The sequence below is a fragment of the Orbicella franksi genome, chromosome 2, assembly GCF_964199315.1.
Source record: "Orbicella franksi chromosome 2, jaOrbFran1.1, whole genome shotgun sequence".
In the NCBI taxonomy this organism is placed as follows: Eukaryota; Metazoa; Cnidaria; class Anthozoa; order Scleractinia; family Merulinidae; genus Orbicella; species Orbicella franksi.
In genome coordinates, this window is record NC_138146.1 from 10,502,641 (window position 1) to 10,529,511 (window position 26,871).

The 26,871-nt window shown below is 36.4% G+C and overlaps 1 protein-coding gene and 1 long non-coding RNA gene across 5 annotated transcripts in view; one reads left to right on the forward strand and one right to left on the reverse strand.

Annotated features, from left to right (window-relative positions):
• LOC145479998 (allantoicase-like) overlaps window positions 1–26,871 on the reverse strand; it is a 192,597-nt gene that overhangs the window by 97,013 nt on the left and 68,713 nt on the right. For all 4 annotated transcript variants that reach the window (XM_081458484.1, XM_081458487.1, XM_081458486.1 and 1 more), the window contains one exon: window positions 17,707–17,827. In XM_081458484.1, the coding sequence (XP_081314610.1) occupies window positions 17,707–17,827 (121 nt within the window). The remainder of the gene's footprint in view (window positions 1–17,706; window positions 17,828–26,871) is intronic.
• LOC145480059 (uncharacterized) lies at window positions 1,913–17,698 on the forward strand. Its single transcript, XR_014048504.1, has 3 exons — window positions 1,913–2,957; window positions 5,247–12,396; window positions 12,519–17,698. It is a non-coding gene; the product is annotated as an uncharacterized LOC145480059 (long non-coding RNA).

Here is a 26,871-nt window from a genome sequence, read left to right on the forward strand (position 1 = left end):
TTTTAAAAGCTGGTGCGACCAAACTCGCTTGACTGTTCACACTGGCAAGACGGAAGCAATGCTAATCTGCAAACACGCATTTGTCAGCCCTATGAGACCACTGATATTTGGCAACTCATACATATATTTCACCTCCAAATCTACCTGCTTGGGTGTTGTAATCGACCACAACTTGAACTGGAAACCTTAAATTAAAATGCTCCACTCCAAATTTGGAGGAAAACTAAAATTCCTAAGTCTATGAAAGGACTGCCTACCTGTGTTCTTGAAGAAATCTATTACAAAGGCATTGTTCCAAGCATAACCTACTGCATTGCCATATGGGGATCCTGTTCATTGTCTTCATTTAATGACCTAGAGCATTTACACATAAAAGCTGCAAAACTAATCCATAAACTCCCTAGTGGAACTCCTGATTGTGACGCCCTTAAAAGGGCTAAATGGAAGCCATTGAGTTACAGCTACAAGCGGAGGCTCGCAACGATAATGTATCAGGTGCATAATGATATTCTACCGGAGCAGCTTATGGCCCTACTTGGAACTCGCACAAATGAGACTAGTTACAAATTAAGGCGCTCGAATGACTTCTTGCTAGCACGTTATCATAGTGAACTCGGAAGAAATAGCATAAGGTATAGAGGCCCTATAGTGTGGAATTCCATCCCAAAATTAATAAGAAACGTTACTTCTCTTCAGCTTTTTAAAGAAAAACTTAAACTAGCCTCAAAAACATTAGACCAAATACATTTCGAGAAAGAGGCGTGCCTTATTAAATCTAAGAATAGTGCATTTTTATATTTTTAAAACACTCTTTTTTATTCTTAATTTTAATAGAAATGTAAATTTTAAGTCATTTTAAATGATCTTTTAGTAGCTTTTGAATCCTAAGGATGTATTTTTAATAATTTTAGATTTTAGTTTTTAGGTATATATTTTATGGCAGGTCCACACCAGCCCTCTGGGTTGCCAGACGCAGACCTGCCTCATCAAAAATATATGTATGTATGTATGTATGTATGTATGTTAGCTGAGCATTGGCCGAGATTCACATATATATAAGGAGGGTTCTGTTATCAGCTTGACCTTGGGTTCTGTCACTCTAGCTTGGCTTGCCAGCAAGGCTTCCAAAATGGCGAGCCAAGATAGTGTAACAGAACCCAAGCCGCTAACAGAACCCCTCTTATATGTGTGTATGTTCAAATTGCAAATTTAAATGGAGTTCTTGCTTGTTTTTATTTCATCCTCATCAAAAAATGATAAACAATCCCTTGAACATTGAAATAGATGGTAAGCCAATTAATCAACAAAAGAGTGTTAAGTACCTTGGCATTCTCATAGACTGTCATCTCAATTGGAAAGAACAAATTCAACAAATTTCAAAAAAATATCTAGGGGTATTAGTGTCTTATCTAAGATTACACATTTTGTTAATACAAAAAAACTAGTTCAATTATACCATACCATTATTCTTCCTTTTCTCTCCTATGGCTGTATAGTTTGGGGCAACACTTATGATCATAATAATTATTAAGCCACTTCAAATAATACAAAGGAAGGAAATCCGTTTAATTGCTTTCTCAAATTTTGATGCACATACAAGTCCTTTGTTTGCTAAGCTTAACCTTCTTAAACTTCAAGATTATATTAAGCTTCAAACTCTCTTTTTTATGCACCAGCTTAATTCTGGCAAACTACCAAAGATCTTTGATTCCTTTTTTGTCAAAACATCTTGTAAACATAATGTAAATACTCGCTTTGCATCTAGATCTACTTTCTATCTTCCAAAACTTCGAACAAATTATGGCAAATTTAATATTCGATTTAATGGAACTAAATTATGGAATGAACTCGATGAAAGATTCAAGTGTTGTACCTCTAGTCAATTTAAAAAAGAACTAACTTCATATTTCATTAGTCTCTATTAATCTTTACTGATATTTTGATGGTTTATATCTATTTATTTTGTTTTGTTTTGTATATTCACTCTTGTACCAAGTTTATGATATTTATGTGTACCAATGTATTTGTTGTGCCTCTTTCCTGACTCTCACATTTTTAATTATTATAATTACGGTCACCCAACTAGTTTAGTTTTTTAGTTATTTTGGGTGTCCCACTACTGTATGTACTGTACTGTTTATTTATTTATTTATAATTATAATCTTGTAGCGGAGCTCCGGCAACCCAAAGGGCTGCCAAGCGGAGCTCCATACCCATATAGGGAAGAAAAGGAAGCCCACGAAGGATTTTGCTCATGGTTATGGCTAGCAGTATTGCTCGTGGGCGCATACGCACGACGGCGACGACGACAACGGAGTCGCGCAACATGGCGGCCATACTCCAGCTAATAGGTTGACAGAGACATGCACCCTTGATTTGTAGCAGAAGAATGCCATTTTTCTTAGCGGGATTTTTAAAGAAAAACGATAGCCGAGGTTGATAGGGTTGCACTGAAGCAAAAAACAGAAAGCAAGAATTAACAGGCAAAGAAGTAGCAAAGAAGATCGTGAAAAAGAGCAGGCCAGCGCTGGAGAAGGAGGCGAAACAGTACTGAACAATGCCGTGAATTATAGCGAGTCAAGGGCTAGAGAAAGGAGGGGAAATAATACCGAACAATGCCGTTAAGCAAAGCTAATGAGGGCTATAGAAAGGAGGCGAAAGTACCCGACAAATTGACTCAGAAGACTGTAGAACTCCCAAGTTTAAAATTCCCGCGAAGTGATGCTGTGCAGCCGTGCAAGAAAATTCAAAAGTCACATGATTTGGTCCGGGTGATGAACAACAGAAATCAAACTTGCCTGATTGTTTACAGAAATTACCGAACAGTAAACGCAGCGGAAGAAAGTGGTTGATTCATTGATCTATCGAAAATATTACTTCAGTTCAGTCTTCACAACTTTTGCTGCAAGTTTCTGCCTGGAAGATTTACTCTGGCCGAACTGAATTGTCAACTTGCGGTAAGTGACTTTTGTTGTGGCATTTGCGATGAAAATTAACAAGTTGCCTCGGCGATATAAGCTTATTTTCAATTGGAATCCGTTATAAAGTCTTTCTTATTTGAAGCCATGCTGTAAGAGATTTAAAAAATTGCATCGTTTTAATTTCGCTCATCTCTAAACAATAACATGTGAGTCGCTTTGTGGAGGTTGCTGTAAGTTGTAAACAATTAAGTTTTCTGTCGATTTTTGTCGTCAACTTGAGCCTATAACCTCACGTCTAAAAATAAGCTTAACCAAAACCATTTTTGTAAACACCGCCGGGCAAGTTTTAAAGTTTTCTCTGAGTTAGTTGGCACAGCCGCTTCGTAGACTGCTAAAATTTCTTCCTCTGTTGTTGAAAACCAAGACTCGTGAGGTCTACAAAACATTTTAAGCCGAAGCAAACAGGATTTGCTAAATTTACTTTTGTTCCTATGTGAATATTTGCATATTGTGATTGCAAAGTATGGAGATTTCCTTGTTTTGTTAGTTCAATTTATTCGGTTTGGCGAAAAGCATGGGTGAATTCCTGGTTAATTTGGTTGAAGACTGATAAAGCTACCACTAATAAAATGACTGCAAAGCTAAATTATTTAAGCTGTCGGCAAAAATACAGACTGTCAGTAATATGAATAATTATTTAACTTTAACACTGCAAGCTTAAATGAATTTTCTTTATCCTTTCTTTTATTCCATCACCTTTCATTGAGAAGGGATTTGCTGTTGATACTCAGATGTAGTGATATGCATCTTGTGTTTATAATGTAGATTTCCTCGTTTTATTTTGTTGTCTGTCCAATTAGTTCGGTTTGGTGAAATGCTTATATAGTCCAAATGTTGAGTAGACGATTATGCATGGAAATCCTGTCTGCAAATAAAGCTCTACTTTGATTTTGATTCGCTACATGTATTTCATTTTATTTGTGCCATTGCTTTTGGTTGGGGCTAAATGGACCTTATTTTCTTAGTGAGAGGTTATTCCCCAATGCGGTATTTACACTTAATATGGAAATGTTCCTAAAAAGTGAGATAATACTCATTAAAAAAAAAAATGCGAAGACCTCTACTCGGTAAATTGAACAGTGTAATAGAAGAAGTTCTTGCCCTGACCATTTCTCGGTAATAAAAGTAACTTTTACATACGTATATACACAATTTAGTTGGTGAGAGTGCTCTCCTCTCTCCACTCCCTCTCTCTCTGCTCTCTTCTTCACACTAATTTTTTTTATTAACTAACTTATCAACCGAATGTCACTGACTGTTTTCTTTGTTGTGTGTGCATACTTTTTTGCTCATCGAAGAAAGTTTCAGTTTCTTCCTGGCTGTAGTTTCCTTTGTCCTGTCTTGTACCAATTCGTTTGTTATATAACTTTGTACATTCTCTATTCTCCTTAAATTCTATCTCGTCAGGGTGATAGAATGCACTCTCAGAGTGTTCAATCATTGTCTTCAGTTGCTACAATTTTCTGGAAAAAAGCAATAGTTTTCCTAATTTCCTTTTACTTTGTGTTAGGACTTTTTAGCATGCCTGTAATTGGCCCATGGGCATTATGGGAGAATAACTTTCAAGTAAAGAATTAGATTCGTTTTAGTGTTAAGTATTTTAAATTATGATGAATTAGGCATTTATTTTTATTTTTTATTTTAGTCGCATGTGATGTTTTATGATTTTACTGAGGTATACCATGTAAATGTAAATAATGCACTAGAATTGGCCAATCAGAGTGTGCATTATATCGGCTTTAAACACAAACCATATATAATAAATGTATGTAAATGATATTTTTATTACAGAGAACTGGACTGGGCAAGAACTTCTCCTTCTTTTGTAAATTTATTTAACTTTTTCTTGGCTTGTGAGCGGATGGAATTCAACAAATCCTGCAATCTGATTGGTTCCTGGAGTGGGCGGAATTTTCTCATCCAGACTGCCACAGCAGGCGGAATCTGTCAAGTTGATCTATTTTTCGTGAATGAATTAGCGGTAATCGTCATTGTCACTTCCATAGACGATTAATCAATGCAAGTTTATCTCTATTCACCTTTAAATGGCAAGGAAAGTCACTGTAAGTAAATTCAGTTGAGTGTTTTGAAGTTGTGAGAGTTTGTTTGGCTGTTTGTAGCTCAGTGCTGTAATGGCGTGTAATCCTCTGTCTCTCTCTGTACAGTAAAAAGAATTGTGAATGTTGATATAGGTGTACATTGTACATCTTGTAAAGGTATTTGGTGAATGCCAAAGGCATAACATTTCATGTATTGCTTTTTCAGGATAAGTTATATAACAGTGACGTTTTAAAAGGTGTGATCAGAAAAATAGTGAGTGTATTGTCCAGGCAGTACCAGTTTATGGATGGCATATGCAGACAGTAAGAGCAACTGTAAGCATTACCACGTAAGTTAGTTTTATGCTTATGACTTCTTGTACCTAGATTTTGTGTCATTTCGTCATAAGAATAAGTAATGAAAGATGCAATAGTTGTTGCAATATATTTTTGAAGGAAAACTTAATAAGTCTGCCTATGCTGGATAACAGCCATGTGTAAACTGAACGTGAAGCAAACACACTGTTAAAGATGGGGCAACCCTAAAACCCAGTAAACCGGAATCCGGAACCTGGAACCCGGAATCCGGAACAAAAAACCGGAATCCAGAAACCAGAAACTGGAATCTGCAAATCAAAGAAAACAAGCTCTTCAAATATGCAAAAATTGTTTTGCTTAGCTTTTCGCTTGTAAAAAATAAGCTGCCAAGTAAAAAGGACCTCAAACTTAACCTTTTTTGAAACAAAAATTCCCCATCTGTTGAAATCATGCAACCGTTATTTCTAGTGAGGGCTATGATTATGACAATCTCAGTAAAGTGCGTCTTATTTATTCCAAGCACCCTGAGAGCGTCTAAAATAAGCTTGCTGGTGATTGCCATTTTGTTTAATAAGTGATCTTCAATTTACCGGAGGTATAAATTTATCCTTTATGCCTAGTAGATACTGAACAAGATAGAAAATGTCATAGAGAACAGGATGTCCGTCAGTGGCAGCCCCATGTACGTTGACAGTCACGCCCCCCACTTTCGAAGTCCAAAGGCTAACTTGGTTGGTCTAAATATGAAATTTGATTTTTCCAACAGATACGAGACCAATTCCAGATCAACACAATTTCCACACTGATACTGTGACAAATCAGCATTTCATATTCTTGGCGGCCATCATATTAAAACAATTTGTAGAAATGTTGCACACTTACTTCTGTCTGCTTCTTGCTTGCTAACAGATCAGACCACATGTTGTTAAAAGATGCTAAAAGACTGCCAGAAACTCACCGCAATAGCTTGTTCTTATTATGCTGCTCACCAGTCTTCTCAGAGCAATTTGATCTAGACAAGAACCGGGCTCTCATCAGGGCCAGGTTGAACAAAAGATGGGTAACTTAGCCTGTTAGCAGGCTCTCGTGTTTGGGCCGGGGGCATGAACGGTAAAGCCGCATGAAGGCACTTGGTCACATGCCAATGCAGAAAAACACTAGACACCTATTTAGCCTGCTCAGACACTAGAGACAGATACTAGAGCCTGCTCGCAGGCTATGAGTAACCAGCCGAAAAATCACTAACCCTGACTGGATAGTGATTTACCCAATGGATAGCTTTATCCAGTTTTTAACAACCAGGCCAGATGTGTAGCTAAGGGTTGTTCAGAACTAGTGAATAATGTTTTAGCAATTACAGTCTGTGGTTCAAATAAAGCCAAGAAAATAAATAACAATATAATTTTTGCTCATATTTATTTATTAGACATTGCTGAAGTGAATTTAATTTCTATCATCATTCATAATATCTGGATTCCAGATTCTGGTTTCTGGTTCTGGATTCCGGATTCCGGATTCCAGAATCTGTTGGGTTTCCGGATTCAGTGTTTTAGGGTTGCCCTAGATGATGCATGTGGATGTTAATCTTGAATAATCTGAAATTTCAGAGAGTTTAAAAATATCATATCATATCTGTGATGGTTCTGAGGTGGAGGGCTGTTACATGTACATGTAAATGTGTCATGCACGATTTTTCACTTGTTATGATTCAGGTGCCAATAGTTTCTGTATCTGTTGGTGTGCAACCAATCTACACCAATATTTCAACCTAATAATGTACTGTATATTAATTAACCAAATTATGCTGTTTTTAGTTGACCAATGCCACTACATAGTAATGTGATGTTGAAGTGCACCGATTTACAAACATGCCCAGTGTCAACTTGTCAAATATATGAACTGGCCAGACAGTCTAGATTACAAAATTTTCTGAAAGGTAAGATGTTTCTTAAACATTATTTTGTAATTAATGATTTCTCAGACATTGTTTTCGTCAAGAAAAGATTCATACCCCACATGGAGGTTTTTTCTCTTTTAGAGCTCTCTCTTCCTGATACTTTAATTTGGAATTTCTTAAGACTGGCCTTGAATGGGTGTTGAGTGTGAATATCTTCTGGAACTGCACATTCAGTAAGCAAGAACATCAGTATTTATCCTGACAAACTCTGATTTTCCTTTGGAAGCTGAACTCATATACAGTTGTACAGTTATATGCATAACCAAACAGCCTGGATGGCCCTTTGATTGGGACTGTGCACATTGTTGTAACTTGCAGTGTTCCAGTTTCTTGTTTGAAGCAAATTGCATTTGTTCTCGAAAGCATTAGTCGCCAAGTTCATAATAGTTGTATAAGTTTGCTTTGCATCTCAGGGCAGAGCCTGCCACTGTGAAAGTTGGAGTACCAACCAGTAGCATTTGATTCACTACTGACTCTCAGTAAACAACTAACAATGGAGTACACTGTATATTAAAGAAAGGAATTACATGCCTGTTCCTGTCAGTCAATATATGAACAGTTTACACATGGGCAGCCTGTATGTAAACATCAAAGATTTTCAAAGCAACCATGGCCTGGTGAGATATTTCTGAGGAAATATAAATTTAAGGTCCTTATGATTGCTTATAGGCATTGATTTTTATTGTAAACAGTATCTTACTGAGTGTATTTTTCTTGTGTACTAATTGTTGTAGAACACAGAGATCACTGTTATGACAGAGATATTAATTTGTGAAAAGTTCTATAAACAAATGCACCCGGGAACAAATAAATTTATCATGGATGCAGCTTCTAAGAGATCCCCAATATTAATGGCACATACACTGCACATACATGTAAAAGAGTTCAATAATTCATTACTTAAGATTGTAATGCTTTGTTTGGTTTCTCTGTATTTACAGACGACTTGATGGGATTATAAATTCTGCACCAAGTTCATTGAATAAACTGACTTGGAGGTTCAGTTCTGCAACCCATCCTGTGTGTAGTAATATCATAGCTGCAATATTGTGACAGATACACTGTATTACATTATTAAGAAACACATATATTAACTAATTTTTTTAAGTACCTGTTAAATTAATCAGTTTTTCTTAGAGATAATTTACTCATGGTTTATTTAAATAATTGGCTTTTTGACTTTAAAATGATATTTATTGAGCTTTTAAATCAATTTTGTGATAATCTGCATTGGACATGGCATAAATTGATATTTTGCCAACACGAAATGGAGAACTGGGTCTTAAGCAAAGTTGCAGGATTAGCATTTTTGTAGAAAGAAAGGGTTGAGAAATTTGTGACATTCTACAGACAGCCTGGCCATTTGCAATGTCCAATAAGGTTGATTTGTTCCATACTGTTGTACAAATAGTGTTCTCTAATTTATAAATTATTTCAATCTGTTGTTTAAATGATTGCCTTATAATCCCATGTCCGGTTTGGTGCATGTAGGATATTGATGTATTGTTTACCATTTTGCCGTAAATTATCTTAATTGATGTGTCAATCAAAACATATCTTGGATATGCTGGGCTCTTCTGACAAATGTACCTATGCCTGATAACCTTCGAGTGCATTTGGTTGTGTTGTGCAGACAAAGTACATGTACATAATATAACTTACTCTTAACTTACTTATAATTCTTGGTATAATTTAATCATAGCAAAATTAATTAATGGAACCCAATAACAGCTCCTGTAGTCCACAATCTCAGTCGAGAAAAAGAACAAATCACATTAAAATTGAATAATAAAATTATTATTATAAGCCTATGCAAGTATTCATGATCAGCAAAAAAAAAATATCATAATTACTGTTCATGCCAGAGTGATTTTGCTTATTGCAAACCCTTCCAGCAGGAGGAGACTCCATACAATAGTGAAGATGGCTAAATGTATCTTTGGGGACAAGTTAGAAAACATAACTTTCCAACTTTTCACATATGTATACTGTTTTGGTATTTTTGCGAGATTTCATTTGTTAGAGATTTAGGGACTGAGTATATTGTAACCACTGCATTTCAATCAGTCCCCACGACAAAAGATGTCTAAACTTCTTTTGTGTGGGAGTCCCCGTGGCCATGTTAACTAAGGAAGAATATAATGATTAACAACAATGCCTTGTCTTTCTTAATAAGGTAGGAAAGAACAAGAAATGCCACCAAAAAGCACAGAAGATAGTTCTGTTATGTGATCAAGATTTTTGGTGGCTTCCCAGAAATCCTTGAAATCATGGCTGTATATTTCATAATCACACCATCTTACACCTCGATCTGCTGATGTAATCCTAGTTCCGGCTGAAACTATTAAATCATTCGCAATTTACCTCACATACATGTTGGATTATTTTCATTTATTTTAGTAACAAACAAAATTGAAACTTACACAATGAAACTTACACAATGCTAAGATTACGCCTTATCAAGTTTTTGCCCACTCATATTCTGCTTTTTTTTTTTTTTAAGTAATTAATTAATTCTGACAACACACATTAGCTACAATTAAATCAAACAGGATAAAAAACAAGAAAGAAAAAAAAGAGAAAGAAAAAAAATAAAAGGAAAGGAAAACTTAAATTTACAAAATAAACAAAAAAGCAAACAAACAACTAAGGAAGGGGGAGGAGGAACGATTTCTAATCTTGATTTAATACAATTAAAAGTTATTTAGTCTGTAAAGTTTGTGAGGAGCATTGTGACGTTATGAGTACTTTTTTGGTGTTAATTTACAAATTTTCAACTTTGTATTTATAGTTGGTATTCTAACAATAAATTTGGTTAGTACAAGTTAACTGTCATTTAGTTTACTTACATACACATAGAATTTCATGAAAAGGAGGGTGTAATTGAATTTTCTTACTAACTCCATGTATGTTGAGTGTTTGAAGGTGGCGAAAAGTGTTTCTTTTGTATCTGGTTTAAAGTTGGAACCATTCTGAGTTTTAAACCAATTACACCTTTTGCTGTTCATTTACAGAAAATATCCATTCATTTGTGTTCAAATTTGGTTCATTATGGTTAATGTACTCTCCTTAACACCAATATGACATTCATTTGTGTGTAAGGAACGTTCAAGAATAACATTTGCATATGTATTAACATTCAAAATCATCAAAAGATAAACAGTATCTTCCCTTGACATTCATTGGCTGTAAATGTATTTTCATTTTTATCCAAATAAAATTTGTTGTCACAAAACTACAATCCTTTACACTTTTGGACAATCCTTTTTCAACAAAAGACTTTCAATAACACAATTTGCATGAGCACTGACAATCAACTGCATTGTTATACAACCATGTCTGTGAAGGTGACAATCTTTAGTACTATACGTTGAGACAGACATTACCATGTTTTCACCTAACGTTAAGAGAAAACAATAGCCATTAGCATAATTCTTTTGAACAGAGATATCGCACCCAATTTTCCTCGAAAATTTGATTATAAAACTAGGGACCGTATGTAACTTTTTTTAATTGTATTTTCACAATCCTCCCCTTGCAGATATAAATTCAGCCTCTTATGAACCTTTTGCGTACAACTCCGAGGGCGCACTACAGTATACATGTGATAAAGTGACAGTTAGATTTCCCCACAAATGCCACGAAGAAATAGAATCCCATTTGAACAAAGTGAAAGGATAATCAGGGCCTAAATATGGACAATGGTATCGTTTCATGCAAACATATTAATTTTGCCATGATGCCTCAATAGTGAAGCAATTGAGGGATAAATATTTATTGTTCAGCAAATTTGATATTATCTCTTCCAAAAATAAATGTTATTATGGCTGTAATGTTTGTCTCACCGCACTTAAGATTGTCACCTTCGTGGATATGGTTGTATAACAATGCAATTGATTGTGAGTGCTCATGCAAATTGTGTTATTGAAAGTCTTTTGTTGAAAAAGGATTGTCCAAAAGTGTACATGATTGTCCTTTCATGACAACGAATGTTTTTTCAACAAAAATGAAAATACATTTTCAGCCAATGAATGTCAAAGGAAGGTATCATCTATCTTTTGATGATTTTGAATGTTAATACATATGCAAGTGTTATTCTTGAACGTTCCTTACGCACAAATGAAGGTCATGTTGGTGTTAATGAGAGTATATTGACCATAATGAAACAAATTTGGACTCAAATGAATGGATATTTTCTGTAAATGAACAGCAAAAGGTGTAATAACTTTGCATGTGAAGGTTTTTGTAAATTCACAGTCGACAAAGGTGTGATTTATGGAGTCTGGCTCACCACAGTTGATGCAGTCACTGTCTGTATTTATCCCATATCTGAAGAGTTCTTTCTTTGTAATGACAATCCTATGAATAAATTTGAATTGAAATTCTTTCAACTTATTTTCTTTGCATGTTTTTGAAGCCATTAAAAAAAATTGGTCCAGTTCTCTGTGTCTATTGAAATATCTCTTTCCCATCTTTTCAGGCCTGTACGAGGTGATTTTGTGGCTTTTTCGCCCTCTTCTACCCAGTGGCATTTACATCTGAAGATTGCAGTTCTGCCTTTATTATCATATTGATGTTGGAGTTCCTTTTTGAGGTCATCATATTGTTTAAGACTTCCGTCAATGTTATCAAGGTTCTGGCTATTGCAGATTATTTTATCCAGCTCATCAAGTTGTTGTTTGATCTCCACTTCATGCTTAAGAATCGCCTGTACTTTTCCTTTAGAGAACGAAATGGTTGTGCTTCTTATTTCCATTTTAATTAGTTCCCAAACCAGCTGTTGGTCTTTTACATAATGATATTTTTCACAAAGCTGAGGATATAATTCTGGAATTTTGGTTGTGTATTCCTTGTCCTCTAATAGAGAATTATTGAATTTCCAAAAACCCGGTCCTCAAGGATTCTCGTTCGGCCACGACAATGATAATAATATCGTATTGTGATATGGTGCTATTGAGGTTTGGATGTCCACTTTTTTAACAAATTTTGCCAAGTGCTTGGATATTAAAAAGAAGTCTATCCTTGATTTCACACCTAACGTTTTACACCTGTGGGAGAACTTGTTGACATTCAGATAACGAGTTCTTTGTATGTCAACAAGGTCAAGGGTATCCATTGTGATATTTATCAAATTCCTATATGCTAGCTGTTGGCCTCCAAGGAGAACCACCTTTTTTGCCTTTTTTTAGATAGCGTACAATTCCAATCACCTCCTACTATAAGAGTTGTAATTTCCGATTTGTTCATTTTGTTGTTGAATGAAACTTACTTGTTGTGTGTGGTCGTTGGGCGCATACATATTACAAAATGACAATTTTAGACCGTTGTTAGTGAGATTGATTAAGATTATTCTACTGTCCGCGTCACTGGATGGGGTCACTTTTTCTTTTACTGCTCAATTAATCAAGATACAAACACCTTTGCTCTGAGAAGTCCTATGAGAAAAGTAAATTTCACCTCCCCAATCATTTCTCCAAACGGCTTCGTCACTTACCTTGGAAAATGTTTCTTGCAGAAAATAAACATTGGCTTCCTGATCTTTCAAATACGTAAAAATGCTCCTTCTCTTAACCGTATCTCTGAGACCTCTTACATTCAATGAAATTACCGACCATTAATTTTGTGTAGGTGTAATTTATGCATTTAGGATAATTTAAAAAATTTGGTTCGCATTCCCCCTCGTATTTACAATTGTAAGCACCAAAACAAAACAAAGAAATTACCAATAATGAATTTAAACTAGTGAGACAATCTCAAATACTGCAGACTGCAATTGGTAGCTCAGGCACGGTAGTCCCATAAGTACTCACCCCTGCTTGGTTCACTTCCGGTTTGAATCTACCTTGGTAGTCTGCTAGGGCTTTTCCCCTTAGCAGTGAGTATGTTTCAAGGTTGTATTTTCATTCAAGGTCTGAAAATTACATACAATTACTGTTTGTCGCGACAGCTTTTAAATTTTACTCTGGTGTTTTACAATGACTTTTGTTCATTTTAAATTCAATAATATGTTGAACAAATCTGACAATTTAGCTCTTCGTGCCAACTTTGTAAGTTGATACTTTTGTTTTCCTCGCAAAGGTATGTAACATGAAACTCTTGTTTTCTCCAAAACACACAGAAGATGAGCTTGTTTTGGGGGATAAATGAAAGAAAGTTAAATATCTGACGAAGAAATGGAAGAGAAACAATTCTGTTTTTTCTCAAAACGCAAATTTTCTTATCGCAGATGAACAAGAACTAATTTAATTATCAGATAGTCACGGAATACCACTTTCTTTTTCTGTTGCCACCTTTGTTGTTAACAATAAAACAATTCAAAATTAATACAGAACAATATCGATTGTGCTTTCACGGAGTCTGCAGCAATATTTGAGCACTTTCCTGGTTTCTTTTGTGACAAATTTACAATTTGCAGAATATTAAAGCCACTAACTCAGGAACTTTTTGGTCTCTCTTACAGACACAGTTAAGGTAAGAAATAAATAAGGCGCTAATGAGAAACTTCACATTTCCCTTCTTTATTTAATCCCTGACAAACATGCTATTGTAGTTTGAAAACAGCAGATGATATTTGCTGAACTGATCTGTGGGTAATTCTAAAAGATACATTTAACTTTTGCACTTAAAAGGGACAAGTGGTGCTACCTAGGACTTGACATTACATGACATAAAAAACCGTGTGGAAACATAGTATATAACACTTAAGATGCTAGAATGCATGCCTCTTACATGTTGGGTTCTACCATAAGGAAAACTACTCAACATTTGTGTGGTATCCCGTATGCAATGTATCCTCCACCTAATGTATAGAAGACACGAACGTTAACTAATTTGCATATGCATTTAGAGCAAATTGGTTTTGTTCTTAAGAGAATAGTACCACAAGGAGAGCAAGGGGTTACTTGAAACAAATATATAGCTTTGCGATGTTTACTCCTAACTGACATAGATACAGCAGAACACTTTTCACTTAGGGTACACGTGTACCTTTCCCAGCTCACCCACACCATTTCCTTGTCTCTAGGCTAATTAATTAATTGAAATTAATGTAAACAAACATTAACATTTACACCCTAGCACTTAGTGACTTAGTACCTTAGCAACAGGCAGCCCCCCAAACCATCCCAATAGTGCATTCTACACTAAAAACAGACCTATTTTGAGAGTTTCTTCGCTCAGCAATCCAGTCCATAGTCCCTTCTTTTATTCAGCAGTCCTTTGAATACAGTTTAAAGATCATCTAAGTCCTCTACACTATAAATCCTTACCGGTGCTCCACTTGGCGATGTCTTTACGAATAGTTTTCCATCCATTGTCCAAGTGCTGGTAATCATGTTATCTTTCTTCATCTTGTTTGCTTTCCAGAAAAGCTCTCTTCGATAATTCGTAAGATTCTCGTTGAAGAATATACACTGGTCTTCTCGAGACTCGAAAGCATAGCTTGGAAATACGTCAGAGGTTTTCACGTTTTTTTAACTGCTTGGTTCTCGCTTTGTGGAGAGGAGATTTTACTTTGTGGTTCACGAATTTGACAATTACAGGTTTAGTGGTTTTTCTTTTGAGTTTGTGTGATATTTCTATCTCTTCTGGTTTGATATCGACGTTTATTGCTTCTCCAATACCGATAACAACTTTGTGGGTTGATGTGTATGCGCCTTCAGGTACGCCCAGAATATTGCTCAAGGTCGTCATATTTTTTGTCCAATTTATTCATTTCTTCAATCTGATCTTTTAGCTTAATACTTGTGTGGTTAAGCTAGTTCCTCAACATGTCATTTGCTTTCTTGTCAACTAAATGCTGATGGATCTCTGAGACCTTTATGTGTGGCTTACATGTGTGGCTTACATGAAGTGTATAGCAACATTATATAGGATAGTATGACATTTGCAAAACCATACATATATTTCTGTCAAGTTATCTAAGAAAGTAATGTAAGCATGTCGCGTTTTGCATAATACACACTGGTACCTATAGTTACCCCACCCAGTCCCCTTCCTGCAAAGCTAATTGATTAATTGAAATTACTTAATTAAACAAACATTAAAGTTTACACCTTATTGTGTTATCGCTTAGTACCTTAGCAAACAGCAGCCCCCTAAACCATCCCAATAGTGCACTCTGCACTAATAAACTACACTGCATGAATAAAAAACAGCTTACTCACAATTGTTTTACATTTAATTCAACACTTCACCAGTTGAGCGTTTAACTTAAACAGTCAACGTTGCAATTGAACGACTTTTCGAACGCTTTCAAGATCTTTTAACACCATTGAAGGAAAATTTGAACGGTTTTTACTAACGCTTTTAACGGATGGCGAAAATGCTTTTAACAACTTTTCCAATGCTATAAACGGCTAGAGTGACGTTCTAACGGTTCTAACAATTTTCTAAACCGTTTTAACGGTAGACAAACGACTAACAAATGCTTAGAACCGTTAAATGGAAAAGCGTTAAAGTACGTTTTCCCATGGAAGGTCACAATTTACTTGTAACTTGCTATCCCAATTGACAAGTTAAAAATGGCATACTTTCCTTCAAATCTCCAAGAGTATATTTGCATGGTCCATAGATCCTGCACAAGCTTCTTGGCTTTATTTTCAATCAAGAAGTAGCATAACTTACTTTGCAGGATTCACAAATTTCTTGAAAGAGATACTTTCAAAGACTTAGCCTGCAGTGCAGGCATCTTATTGGGGCAAGTTAGCGTTACAACCTTGCGACCGCCTTTTTAGACCACCATGTTAGACGGTGGGGGATGGGGGAGGGGAAAAATGAGAAGACGCCTGCCCGAAAAGCCCGTTAAAATGCGAAACACCTCCTGATTAGTTGCGCTTCACTACATTTCCGGAAATGAGCGGGTAACCAATCAAAATGAGGTTTTCTCGACACCGGAAGTCTCACAAGGGTACACACCACGAGAGGTTTGTGCCAAGCCGCAGGACGTCTTGCATTCTCACAGAGGTACGTGTTGTGCTAGCGACTTCAGACGTACAGAGTATTTTAGAAATACCGGCAACTGATGAGATCCACATGGAGGATCGAAACCATGGTCTTGCCTGAACTAAGCCAAACAATGGCATATAAAACACGCAAAACAGTGAACAGGACTTGCGCGTAAACAGCTACATTTGAATCATGTGGTGCCAGAACAACCAATGGAGGAATAAACCTATACATCGAGCAAGAGAAACATAAGCTTGATCAGATAGCTGCAAGAAACATAAGAATGTCTCTAGACAAACGTATAGCTTTCTCAAAGTAAAGCTACAGCGTCTCCGAAGGAAATCGTACGAGAACAAATAAGATAAGGATCTACCTACTGTGCTTGTGAACAGTTCTAGTCACAGCCGGGCCCAGTGTCACAATATAGAATGCAAGTAAGCAACATGTTCACGGTAAATTTCATATTTTGTCCCTCAAAAGCAAATTCATGGAGACTTAAAAGCATATCTTGCAATAGAAATGAGCCTAAACAATGCATAAACACATGGCAAATTACAGAGGTGTCAAACTCAATGAGTCGACATGCAGATAACAGCGCAAACCCTGCAGACCTATGACTTATAAAAATTTGCCATAGCACGATCTAACGGCTCAACTCCGCTTAAAATTCCTCATTATTACACAACATGAAGTGCCCTTCCTGAACACGAGTGAAGCGACAAGAAAGGTCGAGTGACCGAACAGAGAACGGCAAATGTGCAAATGTCACGAACCGTAGAAGTCGTGTAGGCTAGTCAACCCCATTTTACGTAAATATTAAGCTTTTCCCAAAGCCAGTGGGTAGCACTGCCAACAGATCTTTTCCGGATACCAGTGTGGAAATTGCGTCTTTTTGCTCCGTTCGTAATTCGCGAGACATTCCAAGTTCACATAAACGCTTGAGAGATTCCTCGAGAACGGAATTGAAACTAACAACATCACATTCGACAGAGTTTGCCATGTTTCTTACCCGCACGAACGAAACGAAACTGACTGACAGACAATTGACAGACAGGCAGGGTCAAGCCGCACCAATCAGAAACTCCATTCGTGGGCAAACGGAGTTTCCTAAAAGAACAATGACCTCGGGCAGGCGAGATTTTCTTCGCTTCACCCCTCCCCTATCCTTTCTCTTGCCTATCATTCACCCCCTTGGTAAAACTTTCTTTCTCTCCCCAGTCTTCCACTGCATGAAAAAGTCAAGATGGCGGCTAAACTTTTTACGATGTGAGCGCTCGCTCGAAAAAATTTCGCCTGCTCTGCAGGCTATCAAAGACTGTGATAACGTGGTTGGTTTATGCAGCCATTCATTTCATAGTTCATGAATTTTCCCTGAAAAACCTGAACTTAGTGGCCAAATTCAAGGTCATTAATTTCATGGGCTAACAGCCCATGAACAAAATGAAATAGAACCAAAAAACTTTACCTGGATAGATATTAAGTCTAAGATGAGTCCACCTTTCACAGTTGTTGATAACAAAGAAATTATGAGCTGTTGCTGGGTTCCCTGGTTTTAATTCAGTCATTGACAAAATTTCCGTCCACAACTGTAAGGTAAGACAAAAATAATTGATTAAAAATAGTTTTATCAGTTTTAACAATGGGCAGTTAAACATTTATCATGCAGCAGGACCACAATAAATAACCCAATCAGTTAACATAAATGAGGGTCTAAATGCAGATAGGACAAAATCCAAAGTCAGCTTTGAAAAGCTTCCTGTCCCTGTCACTTAATAATAGAATTATCCATCCAACTCAGAAATAATTCAAAGATTCCCCCCTCTAATCCAGTACACATTCAACCATGCATGTGAGTGAAGTCATAGATTTGAAGATCAGGGACTCTAAATATTTTTCTGATAGCCCCTACTCATGACAAACTCTTAAATATCTTATCGTTTTTGTGGACTTACGCATTACACATGCGTAAACTCAACAAGCTGGCAAAATCTTGTGGGTTTGAGGATGTGATGTCATGTGACAGAGCTTTGGGAGCATGACTAGTCTGAGTGGTAGACTGGGAACCAGTATTTTGCACGATTGTTTTTGGGTAAAGGTGGCCATTGCTACATTTGCAGTGCATAGCCTTTGCTGGTTCTAGTCATGTTGCATTGTCAGCAAATTAAAGACTACTTGGTATGCAACAAAGGTGGTTGTATAATTCAATCCATCGATAGCTTTGACAGTGGTTTTTAACCAAAACTTTGCCAAAAGTCATGTGCGAGGGTTTCACTTGAGGAGGGGGAGTAGGAGGAGGAGGAGGAGGAGGAGGAGAAGGAAGAGGAGGGGGAGAAAAACTTCCCACACCGGGATTTGAACTGCCAACCCTTCCATCCAACTTCCGATTCCCTGACTGAATCCTCACTGCTGCACAACCCTGTAATAACTAATTAACTGTGAGGAAATACCGCCATTAATTCATCACAGTGCATCACAAAGGCTACACTGCCTTTCAGTAAATGTTTAAGTAAAGAAAAAATAAGTAAAAGAGAAAAACGAAAAAAAATAAGTAAAAAAGAAAATAATAACTTCCAGTTTCACTAGGAGTTGAACTCACAGCCTCCCGCTCACAAGGCAGATATCTTCTCCACTATAGCACACTAACAACCATAACATTAATGGAGAAAATGTTGAATAAATCGATTTGAATGGAAGCGCTGGGTAGTTAAAACAGCAGGCTCAAGTACAAACCTCATTTATTATTGTGCTTTTATCTTTCTTCTAATTGCCTACTCGTAACACTACAATACTTTATCCCAATGAATACAACTACAATCCCACACAAAAGTAGTTGGGACAGTTGAGCTGGATCATGCATCCTCCATCCTTCCTAAACAATGTTGGAAAATGTCACATTTTTTCTCAACATAAAGGGAAAAAAATCACCTCATTATCAACATTGTAAGTGGGGTGGGGGGAACATGCTTTGTGTCCCAACTTTTTTGTCTGGTATTGTAGCCATAAGCCTACAGGTACGCATTGCGGACCTATTTTTACACTAGGCTTTACATATTACATATAGACAATGTCCAAGCAGAAATGGGTATTGAGCGACTAAATCTTTGGGTTGCTGGTCATTTGTGCTTTTCAAAGGAAATATTTAAATTTTGAGCAATTTCGCCCAATTAGCTTGTTTATGTGTTTTTAACTAAACTGAATAAAATCCTCCCTTCTCTAAAGGGCAAAACTAGCCAAAAAGCTACAAAAACAGCACTAGCCGTATGTTTGATGCTCTCATGCGTGCAGACTGGCTCCAAAATTACTCTTATGAGCTTACCATCCAAACACAGAAATCTCATATGCAAGAATAGTCATAAGAATATTTTCAGCCTATAATCGGGAGAAAAATAAGAATATTCAGCCTCGGTCAGAAAAACAATATTCTTGTAAAACAAATAAAGAGTGTAGTCTCAGGTCATTTATAATCTTGGTGGTGACTTGGTAACTTAGAGGCCGTGTGAAAATCATATGCTTACCACTGGTATGTCTGTTAATTTCCTCTTGTAGGCCCTTTCATATTAAGCTTTTATTATTTGTTACGGTTTTGATTCAATTCATTTAATCACAAAAATATCTTATTAAAATTAGATACTGAACAATCCAGCTGAGATTGTACATAGGTTGTTCATTACTTCATAAAGATACTACCTCATCAAGATTGATTTGGCAGCCTAGGACTGAAAGTTTAGATTGTAGAAGCAACTTAATGCTGTTTCCCATATCCTATTTGTGTCTACCTGAATATTAGTTTATGCTGAAGGAGGCCTCTCGAAAAGCTGGGTTATGGAATGAAACGTTAACATTCACAGAAACTTCTCCTGAAAAGTGGAGTCTATTCACCAAGTTGAATTGGTAAGTGATATATGATATTTTTTGTCAGTTTCCTTTTCAATACTAGTAAATTCCTGTCATACATGTAAAGCAACTTCTATTTCTTTTAAATTATTAATTTCTTAAATTACAACAATACTTTTTTCCAAATTTTTAAAGGCGCCAACTGGACAGGGGTTGTACATCTTAATAACTTTTGATGCCATCGGCTTGGATTGCAAGTGCCGCAGGTGCAAGCTTCTGGTGGGGTTCAGGGCCATGATGCCCTGGATTTTTTTTCAGATTTTGCCCTCTTAAACACCATTTAAAGCACTCCTGAAACTTCAAAAACCTTTGTGAAGGCATAATATAAAATGTGACTCAGTTCACAGGAAAACATACTTTAACGCTTATCCATTAAATGGCTAAAACCTAACGGATAACTAACGGATAGTTAACGGCCTTTTAAACTGTTCTAACGCTTTGTGCTAATGTTCTAACGGCTAGCAAGTTTTACCTAACGGCTCATTACAACATTCTAATGCTTTGCCCTAATGGTCCAATGGCTTAGTAATCCTGCCTAATGGCTCATGAAACCGACCGGCGACCGTTTAACGGCTGAGAAAAAAGTCTAACGGATAACCGTGAAAGTGCCTTAACACTTGCATCTGATCTGCTTGAGCGTTAGCAATTAGCACCATGCACACTGTACAGCCAAAGAACAGTTTTATATATCGCTACAGAAAAAGGTCAATATCCCCACAAAAATTTAATGCCAATTACATTCATAGCCATGAAACAGAAACACTACTCACAACAAGCACTAAATTTGCAAGACACGGGCCCGCGGTGCTGAATAAAGTCCAATGACTAACAAGTTATATATCAGCATGAATTCCATAATCACTTCGTAGCATAATGCGTTGCAACGCAATGGTTCATGTTGGACGTGTCAGTTTTACATTTGTCACAGCCTGACGTGACAAAGCTTGCTTTATTGATAAAGTGTTAGTTCTTATAGTCAAAGTCAACAGCAGGTCAAAATAGTTGTTAAAACATTCCCCCAGATTAAAAAGTTTTGAAACCAGTCTCTTGAATTACACTGTAAACAACTTTATGCAAATTTCATACTCAATGTGGACAACCCCAAAGTTCACTACGAACATTTTTGTCATCTTCGGCGGAAGTCCTTAGTCGTGCATCCCAGCGTATCAAAATAGTCATAAAAACATCCCACTGCAATTGCTTTTTGGAACAAACTACACTGTAAACATTCCACCCAAATTAAAAAGTTTTGAGCCTAAAGTAGTCTCTTGAATTACACTGTAAACAACTTAATGCAAATTTCATACTGAATATGGATGATTTCAAAGTTCTACGTACAAGCGTTTTGTCATTTTCGGTAGAAGTCCTTAGTCATACATCCCAGCATATCAAACTAGTGACACAAAAATCCCGCCACAATCTGGCTATTGCTTTTTGCAATGAATTACACCGTAAACAACTTATTCCCTCTTCAATTACATTGCTTGCTTTAATATTAATACCCCATTATCATGCACTGTAGTTTATGAAGTCGACTTCAGGCCGAGACATAGTTCACTTCTTGCAATACACGGATTTCTTTACTTATAACCTTTGCCGGGCCATTCTAATGGATAGCAAACAGTTGTATTACCGTTCAACGGATGCTAATTTTTTCTGACGGTTCTGCAATTTTAGGCTTTTCATTCTAATGTATGATGCTAACGGCTACCAGATACAAGCTGATGGCTAATGCTTGCACTCTCCCCTCTAACATTTTGACTTTTACTGCTAACGGTTAGGTTAACGCCTCTAACGTTTATGAGAAAATTGTCTAACAGGTAACTTAGAGATAGTTAACGGCTTTGTCTGTCTAACGAATAAGCGTTAAAGTATGTTTTCCTGTGAACGGTCACAAATATGGAGTTTCCCTTTTATCGACCAGAAAAACAAAACTAATTAGAATTACAATGTAGTTGAAAAAATGTTATCTTTTCCTAACTTGATTATCAGTCTATTGGTGGAAGTGAAACAAACTACATACAAAACTATTTCATTCTATTATTTTTATGATGAGTCAAACATATAAAAAAAATGCTGCTCAAAAGGGGAGGGGGGGGGGGGGGTTGCAGCCCCCTCAACCCCTCGCCTGGAACTCAGGGATCCCATGGTCAGGGAAAAGTCAGGGATTCATGGATTCATGAATCATCATCCTGCACGCTCAGTGAAAGTTGCTTTACAGTCAGTGAAAAGTCAAGAATGTTTTTTTGTTGCGGTGTGTGGCAACCCTGAACTGCCTCTGCTGGGACTGATCAGCCTTCTCAACGTAACCCAGGGGAAGACCATGTTTTGAGAACTCGAGACAATTGTAGACAATTGTGACTGGACATTGTAATGCAGATACGTATGAATATTTGATATCAGCTAGTAATTAAGCGACTGCAAGGGCAAAGAAGAGCTCATTAGCATTAATGGCTAATTTCCTCATGTGTGGCACTCTCAATACAATATTGACTATGTCATGTCGTTTAAGTCAGCTTGAAAGTAATGTAGCCATTTACCAACATTTACCCACACTTCTTGGTAGAAAAATTTGATTGTATGTGGTATACTGTAAATACAACTTCTCTCATTCAGGAATTTTCTTTGTTCTTTATTCAAATGGAAAGAATCACTACATGAAGTGATCTACAAAAAGAAAGAAACTAGACACCAGGCATGCCAAATTATCACACCTGAGCCACTAGCACCATTTTTAGCTACATGATACGCTATATCTTTCCAGTTTTATTCTCAGCCCACAAACTCGAGTCGTGACATGGTATGTGCATAATTGGCATGACTGAAAGTATCATGTGCTGTTCTGGCGAATGCTTGTTCAGTAACACTAATGCCGTCCGTTGGAATGGGCGAACAAAACACTGCATGCTCGAATTTAAGTCTTAACTAATTAATATTCAAATCGGTCATGTCAGATAGTTAGTCATTGTTCAGCAGTCGCAGAGTTCCGACTAAAAACAGTATGTTTAGTTGCTGTGTTTTCGTTTCAATTTTTGTAATAGTTGTAGAATTTCATATCGTTGAAACATGTGCTTAAGGATGCCCACAAACAGTAAATAGAAATGTTAATCTCCTTAAAAAGAACTACTTTTTGTTTTGTTTGTTGTTTTGTTTTGTTTCAGGAACGTTCAAAAAATTAGTTGACAAAAGTTTGCACCTTGCTCAACTTAGCGGGGGATTGAAGATAACCAAGTTAGAGAGAGCAGGGGGGTCAATTGTATCAGCTCTGAGTTGGAAGGAAGGAAGGAGTATCCTGAAATTCAGGTGGCATCTGTAAAACCACGATGAAATTACCAAAATGACTTACCTGTTAGATTGCAAATAATAATCACACAAAACGTTTGGTGACAGCAAAGCAACACAAGTGCAAATTAACTCATTTGTCCCCTTGGGCAAATGCAAAATTTGTAATACAGTCATACAGTCTCTTATTTGAATAGCAATGCAAAATAACATTTTTCATTTTACAAAACATGTTTTGACATTCCTATGTCATCTTCAGTTACAAATGTTCAACGGTTATACATTTGAATTTTCACTGTATGCACGATTATGTTATAGAATTATGCCATAAAATTTACATTAACAATCTAAATATTGGAATATACTGGGAACAAAGGCTGTACGCACGCCAACAGTAGGTGAAACAGAATCAAAAAATTAAATAAAATAAACAAAACATGAAAAAGAATCAAAAAGAAAGAGACCAATCTAAGTGTCTCAGCTGTAGGTTTAGAGTTGGAATTTCCCATTTAATATAGAGTGCCTCTTTTATCTTAACTTGAAAACTCGAGGCAGCAGAATCTAGAATCAATAAAGAGTCTGCAGAGCATGAGTCACAACAAGTCCCTGATGACTGCAAGTGCTTGTAAACATGCAAAGCCTTGTCTGACACAAGGTGCTCATGGATACATGTACAAATGAGGCAAGAGATCTCACCAATGTAGCACACATTACAGTCAGCACATTTGAATTATAAACAACACATGAACGGAGACTCTGCAGCACAGAATCTTTCACACTGAACATGTTTCTAACCTTAAATGTAGAAAAAGCAAACTTAACATCTAGATCAGTTTTGCTCTTGTTTTTTTGACTATATTAACACCAGGCATCCAAATATACATTTCACGATGGAAAGGGAAGTTGAGAAGAAATTGCCATTCTTAGAAATAATTTTAGATAACGATCATTCATCCCTTATTACTACTGTATTTCGAAAAAAGACCATTACTGGTCTTCTTACAACTTATTTCAGCTTCGCCCCGGGATTATTTAGGACATTAGTAGACAGGGTCTGTAAGAGTAACAACACTTGGCTTGGTTTCCATGGAGACCTTAAGAAGCTGACAATGATTTTAGGGGAAAATTGTTTTCCCATTTGGATTAATGACAAAATTATTCATAGCTATATTTCTAAGAAAATGAAGGTCAATTCTGCAAGTGTGCAGACTGGCCCGCTCAGCTCTGATGGAACTTCTACACATTTCTACAAATTCCCTTATGTTGGCCGTTTTTCTAAAGGTTAAATTAAACAGCTTCTTAAATGTTATTGCAAAACTGATCTAGATATTAAGTTAGTTTTTTCTACATTTAAGGTTAGAAACGTGTTAAGCATGAAAGACTCCGTGCTGCAGAGTCTCTGTTCGCCTGTCATTTTTAAATTCACATGTGCTGGCTGTAATGCCTGCTACATTTGTGCGGCCACTTGCCACGTTTGTACACACATCTATTAGCACCTTGTGTCGGACAAGGCTTCGCATGTTTACAAGCACTTGCAGACATCAGGGACTTGTCATGACTCGTGCTCTGCAGAATCTTTCACGATTCTAGATTCTGCTGCCTTGAGTTTTCAAGTTGAGATAAAAGAGGTGCTCTATATTAAGTGGGAAATTCCAACTCTAAACCAACAGCTGAGGCACTTAGATTTGTCTCTTTCTTTTTAATTCTTTTTCATGTTTTGTTTATTTTTATTTAATTTTTTGATTCTGTTTCAACTACTGTTAGCGTTGGTGCAGCCTTTGTTCCCAGTATATTCCAATATTCAAATTGTTAATGTAAATTTTATGGCGTAATTCTATAACATAATAATGTATACAGTGAAAACTCAAACGTACAAATGTCAAACATTTGCAACTGAGAAGACATAGGAATGTCGCAACATGTTTTGTAAAGTGAAAAATGTTGTTTCCTTTTTGAAAATTGCTGTTAGTCTGCTGTTTTTACAACCAGAGCAAAATTAATAGGTATAGAATTAATAAAATTATTAATGCTTCTGCAGCAAATGTGAATAAACTGTTCAGAAATTTGCATTTTTAATGTGTTAAATCTGTTCCAATGATAATTTATAGAAGAGAATTAATTGCACTATTTGTGCCGAGATTTGCCCCTGCTATGAAAATCTAATTTCGGTTTGATGGGCAAATTTACAGCAAATTTGTGTGAAAGTTGTAGATATATTGCCTTCATTTGAAAACTGTTTTAAAACTTCTTTTTCACAGGTTGTATTTCACAGGTTTTAACCCTATGAAAAATGACCTGTAAATATATGACTTGTTAAGGTTTTGAAATTTTAGACCCTACGGGTAACGGTGCTAGTGCAGCTGTGAATATGCTCAAAAACAAAATATTATTATCTTTCACTGGTTTTGTCACAGGTTGTGACCCTGTTTAAAGTGCCCTGTTCACACGTTTTGAGATTTTACACCCTTATAAAAGGCTTGAAAACAAGATTCTTTTTCACAGATTTTTCACAACTTTTTTTTTTAACAGGTTGTATTTCACTGGTTTTTTCATGGGTTTTTTCACAGGTTTTGACCCTGCAAAAAGTGCCCTGTTCACAGGTTTTGAAAATTTCACAACCTGTGAAAAACACATGAAAATGGGTATTTCAAAGTTTTTTTCATAGGATAATTCATACATTTTTCACAGGTTCTCATCCAATAGTGGTACTGTTGACCATCACTTCATTACAAAAACAACTTTCTTTACACCCCAGTATTTATATTTTCAGTTTACCTAATATTAAACTAAAGAAAACTAAAGAGAGTACTGGCTGCCCTAAATAACTACAAGGGGCTAAAAAAGAGAGCAGCAATACTTAGGAGCACAAAAATATATAGTGAAATTTTTTATCACACACTTTTTGAGTTTTTTTTTTTTTGTAAAAAAAATACCTCTTAGTCGGCGCATTGGGTATGTTATGGACGGGTCAATGGATGAGTGAGTGAGTGAGAGATGTATGTATGTCACACCAATCAGATTGGATCTACTATAAAAAGGCAATCAAATTTCTTGTTGTAAAGGTATGTGACAAAATTTGATCCCAACACAGTTTAGAATGGCCATATTTATTCTCGTATAAAAGAGGAGGAAGTATTCATATATTGGGCTTACTTCAACATTTTCTGTGGGTTAGGCTGAGGATCTTAGTTACGAACAAGATGAACCTTGAGGTTTGCAACAGTTCGTGAGTTAGTAGTATGCAAATGCAATGAGATATTTTTATTTTTAGTTACAAAGGTAACTTGATACTTTTGTTTTTCACAAGGAGTAAATTCAATTAGAGGTCATGAATCATCACTTCTAGTTCTTAGGACATGTTTTAGAAGAGACGAGACTGTTTAGATTTGAAACAGTTCTAACATTTACAATAGTAAGTGCAGGTGACAATTGTTTTGTTCTTGTTGCATGCAAA